This window comes from Chiloscyllium punctatum, chromosome 2 (genome assembly GCF_047496795.1).
Source record: "Chiloscyllium punctatum isolate Juve2018m chromosome 2, sChiPun1.3, whole genome shotgun sequence".
Lineage (NCBI taxonomy): Eukaryota > Metazoa > Chordata > Chondrichthyes > Orectolobiformes > Hemiscylliidae > Chiloscyllium > Chiloscyllium punctatum.
The window spans coordinates 147,630,632-147,650,998 of record NC_092740.1 but is presented as its reverse complement, the minus strand read 5'-3'; the positions used below and the strand labels follow the sequence as shown (position 1 = coordinate 147,650,998).

Genomic DNA, 20,367 nt, shown 5'->3' with positions numbered 1-20,367 from the left:
GGTCCATTCATATTGCAGCTGAACATGCTATTGATCCGGTTCAGCTTGTAACTTGGCCAGTTTGTAAACCCAGAATGATTCCAACAATGTTGGTTCAATTCCTGCACCGTCTGAGGTTAGCACGAAGGAGTTTCCTTCTCAATCTCCCACCCCCATGTCATGTCTTCAACGGGGCAGCAGTACAATGACGTGGCAAGATCGGTGGGTAACTTTACCTTGACTTTCCGAACAACCTGCTCGATGACGTTGTGCCACACCTGTGGTTCAGGTGGGACTTGAACCCGGGCCCTCCCTGGCTGAGAGGCAGGGCTAACACCCACGGCGACAGGTGCCCGTTCGGGCCGCAGTGCGCAGGCGTGGGTCCTGGCGGCGCTTGGTGCGCATGCGTGCGCCGGCGGCTCCAGCCAGGCTCCAACCGTCAGAGAGCGAGCGGCGGCGCGAGCGCAGGGCTGCGCACGGCAGTGAGTAACCGGGCGCACCGGCTCAGGACGGGGAAGTGGGTCTACTGCCACATAGGGCGATATGGGGAGGTATCCCAGAGCCCCGGGGTCTACCGGCGAGGGCAGGATTCTAGCGGAGGGGGGGCCGGTAACTGGACGTACGGGGAGGGTGGGATTGCAAGAGTGGCGGAATGTTGGGGTGCACCGGGTTGTTAGGCTTAATCCATGGGCAAAGCGGCGCAGCAACTCTGGAAGAAGTGGTGTAGGTTGGGGAAAAAAAAGGAGAGAGAGAGAGAGAGAGAGAGAGAGTAAACAAAAAGTGGGGCAAGGCACCAGAGTGTGCATAAGAAGTACAAGAAGAAAGGATAGTGCTGGCAGGGGGGATGTCCCCCCCTTCTGTTTACCAGAAAGTGGCTGAAATTGGGCAAATCCAAGAGAGGACCTCAACCAGAGGTCGACTGGAACCAAAAGTTGCGCCCTGGCTTTGCTGTTGTTTTACAATTTTAAATTTCTCAAATTTTGGTGAAGCTAAGCGTAAATGAAAAGTTTTTTTTAAAACAAGAAAAAGCAATATACTGTGCAACCCCCTACACGGATAGGCTTCACTGATTGTGCCATAATGGATTATGTGTAATCAACGAGTTGCAATGCTACACGTTTGGATGGGAAACGGCGATATTGCTTAAGCTAGATTGGGAAATGCAAACTATTTATGAAATGTAGAGGCAGCACTATACACAAGTAATAACTTAATTTCATCTCAGCATATTCCAAGGGAGACTGAACTTTTTCACACAGTAGTCACTCTTGGATGCTAAATTATTTCAGAAACATCTTTGTGTGGGGTGTGGTGGTTAACAGCATTTGGAAAGCATTTGGAAAGGGAGGTTGGATGTGCTAGTGGAATGAACGTTGTTAACTATCATTTGTTGTCAATACAATTGCAATGATAGAATTGAGAAGACAGAATGGAAAGTAGATGTGTACAAATGATAGAGGAGAAGGTGAATAGGAGAAAAGCCAGGGTTATCTTTCTATTTCAGAATAATCTTGGAGTTATTGTTTGACAGAAGGAAAGAAGGTCTGATATTATACTGACTTTATGGGTATTGAGTTTTATAATACAAAGCTCTCTCTCCTTAGGTAATGTCTTTCTGTAGTTCCCCAGTTCTCATCCCAGCAAGAGACCATGACAGGAACAAGCTTTCATCTAAAGGATACATTGTGAGAGGGCAGTCTTTGGTGACCGAAATATGTTTGACAAGGAAATGAAAGTGAAAGTCAAATGCTTTCAGCCTTCAAACAAGCCCTGTAGTACTGGCTGCTGCATGTTTACTACATGCAATTGACAGTATAATTCCTGCCCAGCTGTCTGACATTTGTCATGTGAAACTGAACTCGAGCGTTTCCTGTGAATTAACTTAGTTTCAAGTTCAGATCTAGTCTGAGAGGGCCTTTTTTATCAGAATTAGAGTTAAATATAAGTTTACCATAACTTCCTTAGTTTTAATTGTTACTGTTGAGGAATAAAACATAGTCTTGATTTAATTTTTGCTTCTGTCACTCCAGAATTAAATCTGGTTTGACACGTCATACATTTTATTTTTGTTTTTTCATGGTGATTGAACATATTCACGCAAGGTTGCCAAGGTTCTTTTAAACCAAGACTACATGTTTATTGAATAAAAGATAAAAAAGAAACCTGTATATATTCAAGTCAGTTTGAAGTGAACTTAACATAAACAGCAAAAAACATAGGTCCAATCTTTTCTTAACAATATCAGCTTTCAGTTGTTCAATTCCAGAAAATAATCGCTCCACCTAAATTTTTTTTTATTTTACTCACTCTTTCCAGTTTTCCTCTGAAAAATGCTCATGGGAGAGTTTTAAGGTTTCTTTCCAGTTTGGGTGGCATGGAATCATTTTCTTTGCTGATAGTCAAGAAAACTCTCACAACCTGGAGATTCTATAAATCTAACAAACTGTCCTGCTGCTAGGATGAAATTGAACTGAGGCCCTGATTCTTCTGCTAGCATGAATCTGAAACCTGATTCTTCTGAACTGAACTCAAGCGAAACTTCCAGTATCCCTGATCACTTGCTTTTCTGCATGTCATAAATTCAGCAATATAACACTTGTCAGTTGAGACATCAGGTATCTCACTGGACATTAAGTTGTATGCTCTCCTGAAAATCATGTATTTAGGTCATTTTCTCAAATTATTTTTTACCCTTTTTAAATACACAAATCTCACCTCCGCACTCTGTAGATGAGGGCAACACAATTGACATAATCTATTTGGATTTAAATTAGGCTTTAGATAAGATCCTTCATGGGAAACTGATAGTGAATGAGTCCATGGGATCCAAGGAGATTTATCTAATTGGATCCAGAATTGCATTAGTGGCAGGAAACAGGGTGATGCTTGAGTATTTTTGTGGCTAGAACCCTGTAGCTAGTGGGGTACTGCAGGGATCAGCATTGGGATTCTTGCTGGTTGTGATACACATAAAATTCCATGTGTTTATCTATGTAATGTCTAAGTGTGTACGGTATGATTTACTCTTGACAGTAGGAAGTTTGGTCAGCCAGTTTGCAGATGATATGAAAGTTGATGGGGTGCTTGATACCGAGGAGGATAGCCTGAGGTTACAGAAGGATGTAGATCGGCGAGCTGGAAAGGCTGATGGATTTTAATCTGTATGAGTTTGAAGCGATACAGTTGGACAGGACAAACAAGACAAGACATGATGAATAGTCAGATCCTGGGAACACCAAGAGTCTTGATGTGCATGACCATAGTCCCCTCATGTCATGCGAAAGTAGATAAAGTGGTTAAGGAGGCATAAGGGATTCTTCCTTTTAATAGCCAAGCGTTGGGTTTAGGAGCAGGGAAGTTGTGGGAACCATATGAAACATTGGTTAGGCCACAGCTAGAGTTTTGTATGCAGATGAGGAATCCACAATGCACTGGAGGATATTTACCAGACCAGGATGTTGCTTGGGCTGAAGAGTTTTCATTATGAAGAGAGATTGCATAAACTGGGGTTGTTTTTCTTGGAACAGAGAAGACAGAAAGAAGACATGATTGAGATGTATAAAATTATGAGAAAGTGAGGACTGCAGATGCTGGAGATCAGAGCTGAAAAATGTATTGCTGGAAAAGCGCAGCAGGTCAGGCAGCATCCAAGGAGCAGGAGAATAGACGTTTCGGGCATAAGCCCTTCTTCCTGAAGAAGGGGCTATGCCCGAAACGTCGAATCTCCTGCTCCTTGGATGCTGCCTGACCTGCTGTGCTTTTCCAGCAACACATTTTTCAGCTCATGTATAAAATTATGAGGGGTATCGATTGAGTAGACAGAGTGAAACATTCTCCCTTGGTGTTGGGATTAATAACCAGGGGTATGTATATTTAAGATAAGGGCAAAAGGTTTCGAGAAGATGCAAGGAAAAACCCAGTGTGGTGGTAATCTGGAACACTGCCTGTGAAGGATAGCAAACCCTGTAACATTTAAGAATTGTGTAGATGTGTACTTGTGACACCAGGTTGTACAGGGCTATGAACTAAGAGCAAGAAAATGGGATTAAAATAGTTAGGTATTTGTTTTTGACTGGTACACTTATTGGGGCAAAGGACATTTTTCTGTACTGTAGGCATTTATGACTCTTAATTAAATCAAACTCCATCTGCCTCTAATTTAAAAATCCAAATTCCCAAATAATTGTGTGAAATACTTTTATCCCAAGTGACCTCTTTATTCTTCCTTTCCACAACTATCATTTCAAATTTATCTGTCTGTCATGTCTTCGCATTTTCTTTAATTTTTTTTAAGACTGCAGTCTTATCACTGTTTCTCTAAGCCATTAATGCTCTCCTTTTTTTTTCTATGTTCTCTTGACCTATTTTATTACATGAAACTGATGTTTCTGTAGATCCCTCCTCCCTCTGGGTAATTTTATAACATTTACCATTTGCCTTTTTATCCTTTCCAGGAGGACTTCAATTCAGGCAGAACACATCCCATTGGTACAACTGCTTTTTGTCCCAGAATTGTTACTGTCTCACAAAGTCATTCCTGATGAAGGGCTCCGGCCTGAAACATCGATTTTCCTGCTCCTCAGATGCTGTCTGACCTGCTATGCTTTTCCAGCAACACACTCAACTCTGATCTTTAGCGTCTGCAGACCTCACTGTCTCCTAGTGTCTCACGAAAGCCAATGTCTTATTTCCAATGTTAGTTTTTTTAGCTATATATTAACTTACAGTTGAAAAGGGTGACACTGGTAATATCCTTGCATGGAGTGGGAGTGGAAGTTGAAGTGATTAGCCACAGGGCTGTTGGGTCGGTGCTTGCATCCCAACGCTCTGCATTGTTGGCCTCCTCGCTCCCTGTGATGGAAGAGACCACATTGAGAGCAACTGATGCAATACATGAGGCGGACCAGGAATCTCTGCAGGATGTGAAAAGATTCTTGAGGGCATTGAGCAGAGGTGTGGGCGCAGGTTTCATGTGCAGTGGCAAGGGAACGTGCTGGGAATGGAGGGTGGATTGAAGGGAGGCATACAGCTGACAAAGAAGTCACGGCGGGAATGGTATCTGCAGAATACAGATTGGGCTGCGGAGGAGAATATGTCTTTGGTGGGGTCTGACTGAAGGTGGTGCAAGTGGCAGACGGTATTGCACTGCATTTGGAGATTAGTGAGGTTCTATGCTTGTTGCGGTTGGAGTGGTGGGGTTTGAGGGTGGAGGAACAGGAAGTGGAGATAATGTGTTGAAGGGCATTGTTGATCATGTGGGAGGGGGAAATTGCGGTCCCTGAAATAGGACCCAGCGCCAAAGTTCTATTTTCCTCACCCTAATGCACTCAGCAGAGCCCATTCCCTCCCTTGTTAGGCCTACATGCGCCCCCCCCGGCACGCACACCACCAACCCACCCTCCACACACAGCACCTTCTCTTGCCACCAAACGTCAGTTGCTCTCAATGTGGTTTCCTTTACATCGGGGAGACAGGTCACCAACTTGTGGAGCAGTTCATGGAAAATCTCGGACGCGCGTACCAAACAACCCCTCCGTCCTGCGGCCGACCACGTCAACTCTCCCTTCAACTCCCCCCGGGGCATGCAAGTCCTGGTCCGCCTCCACTGCCAAATCAAAGCCACCCATCAACTGGAGGAAGAATTCCTCATCTTGTGCTTTGGGACCCTTCAACCACACGACGTCCACATCGACTTCACTAATTTCAAAATCTACCCCTCCCCCAACCTCATCTCCGATCTGACCCTCCAACTTGGCGCTGTCTTACCTTTCCACCTTCCTTCCCACCTATCCCTCCGCCCTCCCTGCTGACATATCACAATCACCCCCACCTGCATCCACCTATCAGCTTTCCACCTACCATCTTCCAACACCACTCCTATTTATCTCTAATCCACTGCCCCCACCCCACAGTTCTGCTTGACCTGCCTTGCTTTTCCAGCACCACCCTTTTCAGCTCTGACTTCTTCAGCACCTGCAGTCATCGCTTTCTCCTGTATGTTAACTTAAAGCTGTACTCCCGATAGGCTTTCTGTTCCAAGTTTGGGAGAAGATTTGTAGCTCGGGTGCTCATTGTTGTGGTTCTGTTCGCCGAGCTGGGAATTTGTCTTGCAAACGTTTCGTCCCCTGTCTAGGTGACATCCTCAGTGCTTGGGAGCCTCCTGTGAAGCGCTTCTGTGCTGTTTTCTCCGGTATTTATAGTGGCCTGTCTCTGCCGCTTCCGGTTGTCAGTTCGAGCTGTCCACTGTAGTGGCTGGTATATTGGATCCAGGTCGATGTGTTTGTTGATAGAGTCTGTGGATGAGTGCCATGCCTCTAGGAATTCCCTGGCTGTTCTCTGTTTGGCTTGCCCTATAATGGTAGCGTTGTCCCAGTCAAATTCATGTTGCTTGTCATCTGTATGCGTGGCTACTAAGGATAGCTGGTCGTGTCGTTTCATGGCTAGTTGGTGTTCATGTATACGGATCATTAACTGTCTTCCTGTTTGTCCTATGTAGTGTTTTGTGCAGTCCTTGCATGGGATTTTGTACACTACATTAGTTTTGCTCATGTTGGGTATCGGGTCCTTTGTCCTGGTGAGTTGTTGTCTGAGCGTGGCTGTTGGTTTGTACCGTATACACGAACACCAACTAGCCACGCAACGACATGACCAGCTATCCTTAGTAGCCACACACACAGACGACAAGCAACATGAATTCGACTGGGACAACACTACCATTATAGGGCAAGCCAAACAGAGAACAGCCAGGGAATTCCTAGAGGCATGGCACTCATCCACAGACTCTATCAACAAACACATCGACCTGGATCCAATATACCGGCCACTACAGCGGACAGCTCGAACTGACAACCGGAAGCGGCAGAGACAGGCCACTATAAACAGGCCACTGGAGAAAACAGCACAGAAGCGCTTCACAGGAGGCTCCCAAGCACTGAGGATGTCCCCTAGACAGGGGACAAAACGTTTGCAAGACAAATTCCCAGCTCGGCGAACAGAACCACAACAGGCTTTCTGTATCATCTCCTTTCTGATCCAAATTTCATTGTTTGCTGCAACATGAGCTACTGCAACTTGAATTCCCTATAAGACCATAAGAAGTGAAAATCGGTGGCCACTTGGCCCCTCAAGTCTGCTGTGCCATTGAATAGGATCAAGGATCATGGCTCATGACATTCTCGCAACCATGTTCTTGCCCTTTTCCTCTAACACTTGATTCTCCAATTGCTTAAGAATCTAAATATCTCAGTTTTAAATCGGTGCATGGTCTCTGCCCTTCCCTTTGTAAGTTCCTTTGTAGCTGCTGAGAGATATGCCTTAGTCTGGTACGGAGTATGCAACTTCTCCTTCAGGATTGTTGCTCTCAGCTGCAGGACAATGCTGTTTGTTACTTGTGTTTTGCTTTTCTACCCCACTCTTACACCGATGTCCTCCTTGCCACCTTTACTTTTCTTCTTTTACAAATAGCAAGCATGTTGCTTTTGGACAGGACCAGATGGTCTGGGGCTACCTTTTCAACTTTTTATTCCCCACTTCCTCATGTAGATGTGCAACACAATTCCATATATTAGACCAGCTTTTTAAAATTTAAAGCTTTCACTTAACAATTTATTTATAGTTAGATCAAGTAGTTTAACCACTTAAGTGACAAATGTAATATACTTTTGCATTTTGCATACAGATATTTAAAAGGCAATATGTATAATTCAAACATGAACATGATGGGTGAGTTCTTTGTTTATGCTCAAACTGTGTTTCTTTTTATACATTACTCAGAACGTAGCTTAAAAATAAACCTGGAATGCTCATTAGGTTAGTTTGACTTTTGCTTTCATTTTTCAACCTGTCACCAAACTTCCAGGATGAAATTATTTCATTTTGAACTGCTGCAAAAGGTGCTGAGTATATCTCGCATTTGAAAAGAAAACTATTTCCTAAACAACCTGTTCAGAGATATTACTACACATCTCTGGAACAAGTGAGACTTGACCCCAGGCCTCCTGGCTCAAAAGTAGGGTTATTACCACGCAGTTCAGAACGTGTGGTGTTGGAAAAGCACAGCAGGTCATGCAGCATCAGAGGAGCAGGAGAATCGACATTTTGGGCAGGAGCCCTTTATCAGGAATGAGGCTGGGAGCTTTGGGGGTGGAGAGATAAATGGAGGGTGTGACACTGGGGAGAAGGTAGCTGCACCACATTTGAAGTTTGGTGTTATCACTGAGAGGAATTCAGTTAGTTCCACCCACGGCATCTGATTCTGTAATGCTCGGATCATTTTCTAACATCAAATAAAGGTAGCACTTTTAATTACATTGATGAAAACTCTTTAAATCAATGCCATAGTTTTAAGTATAAAGTTGACCTAAATGCACCTTATATTTGTATTCATAGGATATGCGGACGGAATTTGAATTAGTTTTTTCAATCTATTATCTATCAAATCCGTATTTTCGGTTTGTCTGGCTATTCAATTGAATTGATTAATGGTTTGAGATAATTACCCCATTTGTGGTGAAAAAATGTTAAACAAATTTATCTGAGCTTCCAGATCATTGACTCAATAGAATTAACTTAGGTTGTGTCGGAGATTGTATAGTCCTATAATAGCTGACATGATGGAATGAGATATGTGCATCTAATTGCAGATTTTATTTTACATATTCATATTTGGCTTTTCCTGATGATATTAAGAAGTTAGCAATATTAACTGGAACAGAAGAGTGAAGTGTAGTTGGTGGTGGCGGGGGGGGGGGGGGGGAGATGAGGTATGGAAGAAAAAAGGAGGGATGATGAAGGAAGTGGTAAGAACGAGACGACAGGAAGTGAGAGGGTAGGAAGAAAGACGATAAAAGGAGCGAGAAAGGTAGATGGAAGGGAAAGGGAGTGAGGGGTGGAAGAGAGGAAAGATGCAAAATGGATGGTGAGTAGGGATGGAGAAGGATAGATGGAGGAGTTGGAAAGGAGGAGGGAGCAGGGAGGGCCAAATTGGAGAAAAGTGATAGAGGGAGAAACATACTAGATGGAAACGGACTGAGAAGGAGGGAATGGAGGTAGAGGGAGGGCAAAGGCAAGGGGCAGGGTGTGTTGAAACTGTGAGAATAGAGATGAGCATGGATGGGTGGATGTGCAAGGGGGAACGAGCAAGAAGGATGGTTGGAGAAAAGCAGGAATGAGGAGGCTATTCAGAATGGGGGAGTATCGCTGCATAAACTGAAGATGTCATGATAGTTCAGAATCTGTAAACAGTGTTCAAGGTTGCAAGGGCAACTCCCTGATCAATTCAGCTCAGCCAATAGTTTTAACCTAAGTTACCCTATTTATATTTGTAGCCACTATGTGAATGAAGGAACAAAATTTCCATAATATTGGCCAGATAAAGGTCAAAATGTCAATCTCTTGGCTTGTATTGAACTCAGCTTTTGTGAGCTTTAAGAGGTAAAAACAATGACTGCAGATGCTGGAAACCAGATTCTGGATTAGTGGTGCTGGAAGAGCGCAGCAGTTCAGGCAGCATCCAAGGAGCTTCGAAATCAACGTTTCGGGCAAAAGCCCTTCATCACTGAGTGCTGATAATTTTCAAGCCTGAGAAGGAGGTCACTTAAACTCGTTAGTTGCATGATGGATAACATGGTCCTGATCAGCTGATCTTTTTTTATTTAGAAACCTGTTCAGAAGTCAGCAATTGAACAGTTAAGCGGGTGGATATTTGTACAATACAATACCAATAGTAGCTTCAATATGTAATCTAAGTTTAGTATAATGGTGTCTTTATTGCCCAGCAGTTTGGAGTAAAAATAAATAGTTGGATGAGTGCTAATTTCATTGGGGTGAGAATAGATCTGGCTCCCATAAATTGGAAAGTAAGTTTGACAAGCAAACTAATTGAGCAATGGGTTTCCTTTCAAGAGAATAATTTGGGTACAGTCAAAACACAATACTAAGTGGGGGAAAGATGAAGGACAAACCAAGTCAGAGCTCCCTGTCTAAGGGAGGAGGGTAAGATGAACCACAAGACGAATGCATGTAATGATTTCTGTTTGCTAAATGCAAGTGAGAACTGGGTTCAGAAAGACAGTGAGGAAAATAATCAAGTGGCCAACAAGTAATACTGGCAGCCAACAAAGAATTAAATTAAGAAGTATTTTTGGAGTATTAAAAAGTTAAGGGTGATTAAAGGAGAAATAAAGCTAATTTGAGACTAGAAAGGGGCTTAAGCCTGGAGATACAATGTATGGCTGAAATGTTAAATGAATAGTATGCACATGTCTTCATCAGAAAGAAGGTGCTGCCAAAATTATATAAAAGAGGAGGTAGTTGAGGAGGAGGACGAAAAATAGATTAACAGCAGTCATTAGAAAGACAGGCTGTACTTCAAGTCGATAAGTCACCAGGATCAGATCAAATGATGAAAATACTGAGGCAAGTAAGTATAGAAATTACATAATTTTTGAATTTTCCCCCAGAACAGAATGAGTACTGAAACAACCAGCAATGGGATGAGGGGATACACTGTCTGAGATCATAGAGGTAGATTCCATCATGGCTTTCAAAACAAATCTGGATAATTATCTCAAGAGAATATTTGCAGTGCAACGGGATTAAGGCAGAGGAGTGGGGCTAACAGTGACTTCTGAGAAAACTGGATCTGTAAAGTGGACCAAGTGACCTCCTGAATTGAAGCTTTAATATTGAGTTGCACCTTTAATATTCATGGTAGGGGCCAAATATTCATGTCAAATGAAGCCAGATGTAAATCATTGCCTGCATGTTGTGACCTTGTTATTCCTGGTTTGAACAGAGACTTTTAGGTAATCCACGCTGCTGTAGGTGTCTGCAGTTGATTTCATACAGATCATTTGTATGTTCAATTTCCCCTAACTTTGTGCATTTCATGAGACCTGCTGCAGTTTTCAAACACTTCTATAGTTGTTTGTTGCAAATCTTGCCATAAATTTTGCTTCATCTCCATTTTATAGAGTGGAAGTGATGTCAGTTGGCATTCTTTTGCTATTTCACAGAAGATACAAGTAGCAGCAGCTATGATCGGACATGGTTAATTCAATACCCCTTATTTATTGTATAATATTATGAACATTTTGCACTGCCCCAAATCTATGTGAGATGATTTTAAAAATAACTTGCAGTTACTCCTCTGCATCAAGTCTGGCAAAAGCTTGCTCTTGCTCCTTTCTCTCGTGAAACATGTCTTCATATTTGTATGTGTTACTACCCCAGTGTGCACAAGTATTTGGGATAAAGCAGTCTTCTAAAATTCGGCAATTCGCTCCCTAGCCATAGGTAAGGAAGAACCTTCACCGCACGAACTGACCTAGTTTAGTCACCACCTGTAAGTTTCAGACCAAGCCAAATACATCAGCCTGATTTGGAACTAAATGACTACAGCTTTGCTGTTTCTGAATCATAATTCCAGAGCTCCCTTCCTAACCGTGCTGTGAGTATATCTGCTCCAAGTGGACAACAGTGGTTCAAGAGCGTGGCGCACCACTATCTTCTCGCGGGCAGTTGGGGATGGGCAATAAATGCTGACTTTGCCAGCAAAACCTAGATGCTGGGAACAATTTAACAAATACATTGAGGGAAAATAATGATGGCCATAAACACTGGCCTTATTAGTGACACTGACTTTCCAAGAATAAATTTTAAAAGCAACGAAGCCAATACGAAATACATATGCCGAATTCTGAGGAAATGTAACCTTTGCAAATAATGGTTTAGGAGTGTTTATGAATATAAAGATTGATTAAACAATTACTTAAAACATTGGAGCAGTGTCTAAATTTAATTTGATAGTATTTTAATCAGCTTTCATGGCTCAAAAGTGTGAATATGTTTTGCTTCAAAACAACCTTTTAAATGTACCTTTGTAATACCTTCTCGGGAAGTATGTTCAAACTGACCAGCAACAAGCAACATGTAAAATGGAGAAACACGTGGTTCTGTATGGGGCCTTAGCTTTTAAACATGCATATCAATGAGTTGGATCAAAATACAGACAATTTATCTAAGTATGCAAATGGAATCAATCCATCTTGCCTCTGTGGTCAGCAAGGTTTTGGAAAGAATTCTGAGGGCTAGGATCTATGACTATTTGGCAAAGCGTACAATGATTCAAGGCAGTCAGCATGGCTTTGTGAGGGGCAGGCCATGTCTTTTTAATCTTATTGAGTTCTTGGAGTAGGTAACAAGACAGGTTGACGAAGATCGAGCAGTGAATGTGGTGTATGTGTACTTGAGCAAGGCATTTGATAAGGTTCCTCATGGTAGGCTCATTGATAAAATCAAGAAGTATGGGATACAGAGAGATTTGACTATCTAGATTCAGAATTGGTTGGCTGACAGAAGGCAGAGAGTGGTTGTAGGTGGAATGTATTCTGCCTGGAGGTCAGTGTTGAGTGGGGTCCCGCAGGGCTCTGTTCTTGGGCTTCTGCTCTTTGTCGTTTTTATAAATGACTTGGGCGAGGAGGTTGAGGGGTGGGTTAGTAAATTTGCAGATGACACAAAGGTTGGAGGTGTCGTTGATAGTATCGAGGGCTATTGCAGGCTGCAGTGTGACATAGACAGGATGCAGAGCTGGGCTACGAAATGGCAGATGGAGTTCAACCAGGATAAATGCAAAGTGATACATTTTGGAAGGTCGAACTTGAATGCTGAATATAGGATTAAAGACAGGATTCTTGGCAGTGTGGAGGAACAGAGGGATCTGGGTCTGCAAGTACATAGATCCCTCAAAGTTGCCACCCAAGTGGTTAGGGTTGTTAAGAAAGCATATGGTGTTTTGGCTTTCATTAATAGGGGATCAAGTTTAAGAGCCGCGAGGTTTTGCTAAAGCTCGACAAGTCCCTGGTGAGACCACACTTGGAATATTGTGTCCAGTTCTGGTTTTCTTACTAAAGGAAAGATACAGAGGCTTTGGAGAGGGTGCAAAGAAGGTTTACCAGGATGCTGTCTGGACTGGAGAGCTTGCCTTATGAAAAAAGGTTGAATAAGCTCAGAGTTTTCTCTCTGGAGAGGAGGAGGAGGAGGAAGAGAGGAGACCGGATCGAGGTACACAAGATAATGAGAGGAATAGATAGAGTCAATAGCCAGACGCACTTCCCCAGGGCAGGATTGATGGGTACACTGGGTCATAGTTTTAAGATATGAGGGGAAAGGTATAGAGGAGACATCAGAGGGAGGTTCTTTATGCAGAGAGTTGTGAATACATGGAATGCATTGCCAGCGGTGGTGGTGGTGGAAGCAGAGTCATTAGGGACGTTTAAGTGACTGCTGGACATGCACATGGATAGCGGTGAGTTGAGGGGGGTGCAGGTTATGTTATTATATTTTACATGAGGATTAAACCTCGGCACAACATGGTGGGCCAAGGGGCCTGTTCTGTGCTGTACTGTTCTATGTTCTAAGGAAGCAGGACTTTGCAAATGGATATAAACTGACAATGTGGGGGAAGTGTGAGGTCATTGAATTTGAATGGCAGCGTGACTAAACAGAGTATTTTCCATCAACAAAATGGAACTGCAGAAGAGCAAGGTAGAAGTTAGCAAGAGAGAGTGCCTAGCCAAAACAAAAAAAAATCCAAATAATGTTTTTCGTATTTCAAGAGGAATAATAGGACAGAGTAATTATGTTTCAGACACACAGCCATAATTGAGCAGGAGAATTGATGTTTCGGGCATAAGCCCTTCTTCAGAAAGAAGGGCTTATGCCTGAAACGTCAATTCTCCTCCTTGGATGCTGCCTGACCTGCTGTGCTTTTCTCGCAACACATTTTTCAGCTCTGATCTCCAGCATCTGCAGTACTCACTTTCACACAGCCATAATTGTCCATTCAGAGCACTACATTCAGTCTGGGCCGTATCATTAACAAAAGTATCATTGGCATTGCAAGGATGCAGCACAGTTTCAGTATAATTAAACTAGACCTTTAAAGGTTATCATAAGATGATATTGCATAAATCAGTGTTCATTTGAGTTTAGAAGATTTGAGAGGTGATTTAATTGAGATTCTAGTAATAGTAAAGGAATTCAAAAGGGTAAAGGTACAAAGCTCCCTTTCTGCTGGAGACAATCGTGAAAAATGGGATACAATTGTTACTTAGGAGTAGAATTAAGAAGCATTTTTTTATAACATGAAAATGTAACTATTTGAAATGAGTGTGTCTGCTGGATCAAGGTAAATATTTAAAACTGGTAGATTGTTGTTTCATCAGTTTATCCTAAATATGAATTAGATACAGGTAAATGGATTTTAGATGTGCATCGGTAAAAATCTAATTAAATCAAAGAGCAGGTTACCTTCTCCTTTTCTATGGCCGCTGTGTATTGAGATCCTTGTTGCCAGTGTTAGTACAGGAGAGAAGCATAGCTGTTTAGAAATGATGGTCAGCTTTGTTTAAAAAAAAGGAAATGTGTGGTGACTTCCGATAATTTGCATTAAATGTTCCCATCATTTTCAAAAGATATTGGAGATGGATTTGTATATTGAGACATTTAAATTTATCAGTTGGCAAAGGATCTTTATAAACTAAAGTATGTTATAAAATTTTTGTTCTATCTTTTATCTTCTAAAGTATTTAATTTGTATGCTGATCTTTACAAGTGTAATATTTATGGCTTAAAAGGTCAAAAATGACAGAAGCAGAGAAGGACCTGGTGGCTAAGATGCTGCGAGCAGTCCTGCAGTCGAGCAAAGATGGTGTGCTTTTCACAAGGCTACAGGGAGAGTATAAGCAACTGACAGGTGAAGTGATCCCTCATAAGCAGCTTGGATTTCCAACTCTTGAGAACTACTTGAAAAGCATTCCTTCAGTTGTCACGTTTGGAATTAATAAAAATGGAGAGGTAAGACATTTATAGTTTTTTTTTGTTGTGTGCAACTCCTTATTCTCCAGCCACTCAGTTCAGTGATTGAACCTGTGCTGATAATTGCAATGTAGTATTTGGTTGGCCCACTCAAGGACAAAGGAGGGAATCTGTGTGTGGAGCCAGAAGAGGTAGGTGAGGTCCTAAATGGATACTTCATGTCAGTATTCACTGAAGAGAAGGAATTGGTAGAGGATGATCTCAGGGAAGGGATTGTCGAATTTCTAAGCAAAGTTGCTCTTAAAAAGGAAGAAAACTTGGTGTGCCTGATAAAGTATTAAGGTAGAAAACTTCCTGAGCCCTGATGGGATCTATCCCAGAATATTGAGGGAGGCAAGCATTGACAGATACCTGTGTGTCCCCTTTGGCCACAGGTGAGGTCCCAGAGGAGTGAAGAATAGCCAATGTTATTCCATTGTTTAAGGGTAGTAGGGATAATTCAGGAAATTATAAACCTATGACCCTCACATTGGTGGTAGGGAAATTATTGGAAAAGATTCTCAGGGACAAGATCTGTACTCAATTGGAAGCAAATGAAGCTATTAGCAATAGACAGCATGGTTTTGTGAATGGGAGGTCATGCCTCACTAACTTCATCTGGTTTTTTGAGGTGACAAAGATGATTGTGGGGAAAAGTTGTTGATATTATCTACATGGATGTCAGTCAAACCCTTGACAAGGTCCCTCCTGGCAGACTGGTACAAGAGGTGAGGTCACATCGTATTCGGGTGAGCTGGCAAGATGAAGACAGATCTGGCATAGTCATAGGAGACAGAGGGTAGCAATGGAAGGATGTTTTTCGGAATGGGAGGGTTGTGACTAAGGGGGTTCCATTGGAATCAGTGCTAGGACCTCTGCTGTTCATGATCTACGTAGATGCTGTGGAGGAAAGCGTAGCTGGTCTAATGAGTAAGTTGCATACAATACAAAGAATGGTGGAATTGCGGATAATGAGGATTGTCAGAAGATAGAGCAGGATACAGATCAGTTGGAAGCATGGGCAGGAAAACGGCAGATGGTGGTTAATCCAGACAAGTGTGAGTTGATGCATTTTGGAGGGTCAAGTACAGGTGGAAATTATATAGTGAATGCCAGAACCCTGGGAATAGTGATATGGAGAGGGATCTGGGTGTGTGGTCCACAGATCATTGAAGGTGACAGCACAGGTAGATAAGGTAGTAAAAAAGGCCTATACCATGCTTGCCTTCATTGGAAGGGGCAATGAGGAAAAGGATAGGCAAGTTATGTTGTAGCTTTTATAGAACTTCAGTTTTGCCAAGCTTGGAATATTTGCATACAGTTGTGGCCACCACACTACTAGAAGGATGTAGATGCTTTGGAGAGGGTACAGCAAAGGTTTACCAGGATCTTGGCTAGTATGGGGGATTTTAGCTGTGAAGAAAAGATGGATCGAATGGGTTTGTTTTCACTGGAATGCAGGAGGTTGAAGGGTGATCTGATACAAGTTTATAAGATTGTGAATGGCATGGATACAGTGTGAAGTATGAGGCTTTTTCTCAGGGTAGAGGAGTCAATAACTAGGGGGGGGGACACAGGTCCAAAGTATGAGAGCGCATGGGGGTGGACTTTCAAAAGGGATCTTTGAGGCAAGTTTTTCTCACACAGAGTGGAGAGTTCCAGGAACGTGCTGCCAGAGGAGGTCGTGGAAGCAGACATGAGCAACATTCAAGAAACACCTGGACAAATATCTGAATATAAAGGAAAGAGACGGATAAGGATCCTGTAAATGAAGATAGTTTTAGTGTGGAAGGGCAAAATGTGTTGGCACAGGCTCAGAGAACCGAAGGACCTATTCCTGTGTGATATTGTTCTTTGTTCTTTGGAAATAAATGGGCATGAAAAGTGTGGTGCTGGAAAAACACAGCAGGCCAGGCAGCATCCGAGGAGCAGGAGAATCGACGTTTCAGGCATAAGTGCTTCAGGAATGAGGCTGGTGTGCCAAGCGGGCTGAGATAAAAGGTAGGGGGCAGGGGTGTTGGGAATACGACAGGTGGAAGGAGGTGAGGGTGATGGCCCGGAGTGGGGGTGGAGAGATCGAGAAGAAGGTTGCAGGTCAAGAGGGGGTTGGGAATGAGGTTGGGGGTTGGGATTCAGCACCACCCTCTTGACTACACACCACCCCCCCCCCCCCCCCCACTTCCTCACCTTATCTGTGGATGTAACACTGTTATGCATTTTATTCTGCTACCTGATGAACTTTGTATGGTGTGATTCGCCTGTCAAGCAGTATTTTTGAGGCAAAGTTGATTACATTTTGGGTACAAACAGGCATGGAAAGATTTTGAGAAGGTGGAATTGAAATCAAGATCAAAGATAATTCTTGAATGGTAAAGCAGGTTCAACTGGCCTATCCAGTGCCAGTTTCTCATGTTAGGGTTTTTTAATATAATGATGTAGGGAGCTGACATAAATGCACATTCTGATGCTAAACGATAAAAAAGGCTTTTCTTTTAGTTCCAGAAAGCTCATATAAACTTTAGATGTTGCTTTTGAAATCATCAATATAATTTGTATAAGAATGTCATTTTATTCCAGAAATTTGCTTATTTTTTTCTCGTTTAATCCATAGACCGTTTGTTTTGCTGCTGTAAACAGTGAGATTGCACACATCGCTAAACTGGTGGCCCGTCAACGAAGTCCCAAGAAAAGGCATGGTGGCCAAACATTGGTAAACTCCCAAGTGCGATTAAAGCGTGTTTTGCCAGCCACCCAAGTTGGTAAGTCACTCTCAACCTTTATCAGCTGTTTGGAAAGTGAATCCCTTCTGGGGAAAAAATGATGTGTAAACTTTGCTGAAGCTGAATTTTGAACAGTTTCAAAATGCTAAGTTCACCTGATGCTCCTTTCCAGCAGGTTAGAGGTTAATGCCTGCAATCTGGGGTTGCGATTGTGGCTATAAACACCTGGAAACTGATTTGAGGCAGACAATCCATTGTGTGCTGTTGGTCATTCACACGGTACTTTACATTCATAAGTTGCATTTGGGAATTTGTGTCAAGACCAAAATTTAACACTTATCCAGTGTTGTGTGATTGCTTTTGTTCTGAACTTTGGTTATCTGAACAAGGTTCCCTGTGGTAGCAAGGTTAGATCCCATAGAATACAGGGAGAACTAGCCATTTGGATACAGAACTGGCTCAGAGGTAGAAGACAGAGGGTAGTGGTGGAGGGTTGTTTTTCAGACTGGAGGCCTATGACCAGTGGAGTGCCACAAGGATCATTGCTGGGTCCTCTACTTTTTGTCATGTACATAAATGATTTGGATGTGAGCATAAGAGGTACAGTTAGTAAGTTTGCAGATGACACCAAAATTGAAGGTGTAGTGGACAGTGAAGAAGGTTACTTCAGATTACAACAGGATCTTGATCAGATGAGCCAATGGGCTGAGGAGTGGCAGATGGAGTTTAATTCAGATAAATACGAGGTGCTGCATTTTGGGAAAGCAAATCTTAGCAGGACTTATACACTTAATAGTAAGGTCCTGGGGAATGTTGCTGAACAAAGAGACCTTGGAGTGCAGGTTCACAGCTCCTTGAAAGTGGAGTCGGAGGTAGATAGGATAATGAAGAAGGCATTTGGTATGCTTTCCTTTATTGGTCGGAGTGTTGAGTACAGGAGTTGGGAGGTCATGTTTTGGCTGTACAGGACATTGGTTAGGCCACTGTTGGAATATTGCATGCAATTCTGGTCTCCTTCCAAAGTGTTCTATATTTGCAAAGCTATTTCATTTTTGTGTTGAAAGGCATTTCATGGTGTATGGAAGCATAGGTATGGGAAGGCATTGGCCTTGTGGTATTATTGAGAGACAATTAATCTAGAAACTCAGCTAATGTTCTGGAGAATGGGGTTTGAATCCTGCCATGGCCGATGATGGAATTTGAAATCAATTTTAAAAAAAAGCTGGAATTAATAACCTACTGATGACCATGAAATCATCATCGGTTGTTGGAAAAACCCATCTGGTTCACTGATGCCCTTCAGAGAAGGACATCTGTCACCCTTAGAGAGTCTGGCCTGTATGTGTCTCCAAATCCACAGCAATGTGGTTGACTCTGAGCAAGCCATTCAGTTGGATCAATCGCTACAAAGTCTCAAAGAAATGAAACTGATGGATCACCTGGCAGCAGAAAGAACAACTGCAGAAACAGCCCTGTCGACCCGGCAATGTCATCCTTATTAACATCTGGGGACTAGTGCCAAAATTGGGAGAGCTGTCTCGTGCACTGGTCAAACAACTACCTGACATAGTCATGCTCTCAGAATCGCACCTTAGAATCAGAAATGGTTCAAGAAGGCAGCTGACTACGATGTTCTCAAAGGCAACTGGAGATTAGCAACAAATATGCGTGAGCCAGTGATGCCCACATCCCACAAATGAATAAAAAAGTTGTAAGAAGATTTATACTGTAGAATTTTGTAAATCAAATCATAATGCATTTCTGATGAAGTGCAGCAACTTGAGATGCAGCATGCATCACCACAACAGTTGGAAGTCCAGGGGACAAGTGATGAGCCTAAATCATCATCAAAATTGTGCACAGTTTCTTCTTTGTGAGCAGTATGTTGCAACCTAGCTCCTTCACTTTTGGGATCTTAACAGTACTCGATGGAACTCAATGTAATAGGTGCTTGCCTTGTAACCATTTGCTCTATACAAGTACTGTGGGAAAATATAACCTTTGCCCCATTGCAATCAGTGGCATTTTGATAACTGAATACTCCAGTATCAACATCCAGAAGATTACAATGGGCCAGGAGCTGAACTGGACTAGCCATATTAATACTGTGACTGCAAGCTCAGGTCAGAAGCTAAGAATCGTGCAGAGTGTAACTCACCTGTAGTCATGATTTGGAGATGCCGGTGTTGGACTGTAGTGTGTAACTAACCTGCTAACTCACCAAAGGCTGTCCCGTCTTCAAGGCACAATTCAGGTGATGGATTGCTCCCTCGTTGCCTGGATGAATACAGCTCCAGTATTATTGAAGAAACTTAACACTATCTAAGGCAAAGCAGCTCATTTGATTGGCACCGCATGCAGAAATGTTCATTCCCTTCCCCTTCAGACAGTCGCAACTGTGTGTACCATCAACATGATGCACTGCAGAAGTTCCCCAAGACAGCGCCCCCCAAACTCATGACTACTTCCATCTGGAAGGCAGCAGCTATGTTGGAATATTATCACTTAAATGTTCCACTCGAGCCATTCTGACTTGGAAATCGATCAATGTTCCTTCAGTGTTGCTGCGTCAAGATCCTGGAACTCCTCCCTAACGTCATTGTGTACACCAAGTGGACTATACTGGTTCAAGAAAATGACTCCCCACCATCTTGAGGATAATTAGAGATGGGCATAAAAATTGTTCCAGTCATAAATAAAAACACTCAATTGAGAGGTTAGAATTCTGACAGTTGAATTAAGATCTGAAATTTTGAAGGGGAATTACTTGGATGCGTTATCCAGTGACTTGTGTCAAAACAAAGTAATTTCT

At 42.6% G+C, this 20,367-nt stretch overlaps 1 protein-coding gene across 2 annotated transcripts in view; it reads left to right on the top strand.

Moving 5' to 3' along the window:
- Positions 1-361: 361 nt before the first annotated feature.
- LOC140491626 (tudor domain-containing protein 7-like) overlaps positions 362-20,367 on the top strand; it is a 118,130-nt gene continuing 98,124 nt past the window's right edge. The window contains exons 1-3 of one of the 2 annotated variants that reach the window (XM_072590085.1): positions 362-461; positions 14,616-14,835; positions 17,447-17,594. In XM_072590085.1, the coding sequence (XP_072446186.1) occupies positions 14,623-14,835; positions 17,447-17,594 (361 nt within the window). In that variant the 5' untranslated portion in view covers positions 362-461; positions 14,616-14,622. Of the gene's footprint in view, positions 462-8,252; positions 8,271-14,615; positions 14,836-17,446; positions 17,595-20,367 lie in introns of those variants that run through there. The other variant, XM_072590092.1, reaches the window with a different exon arrangement.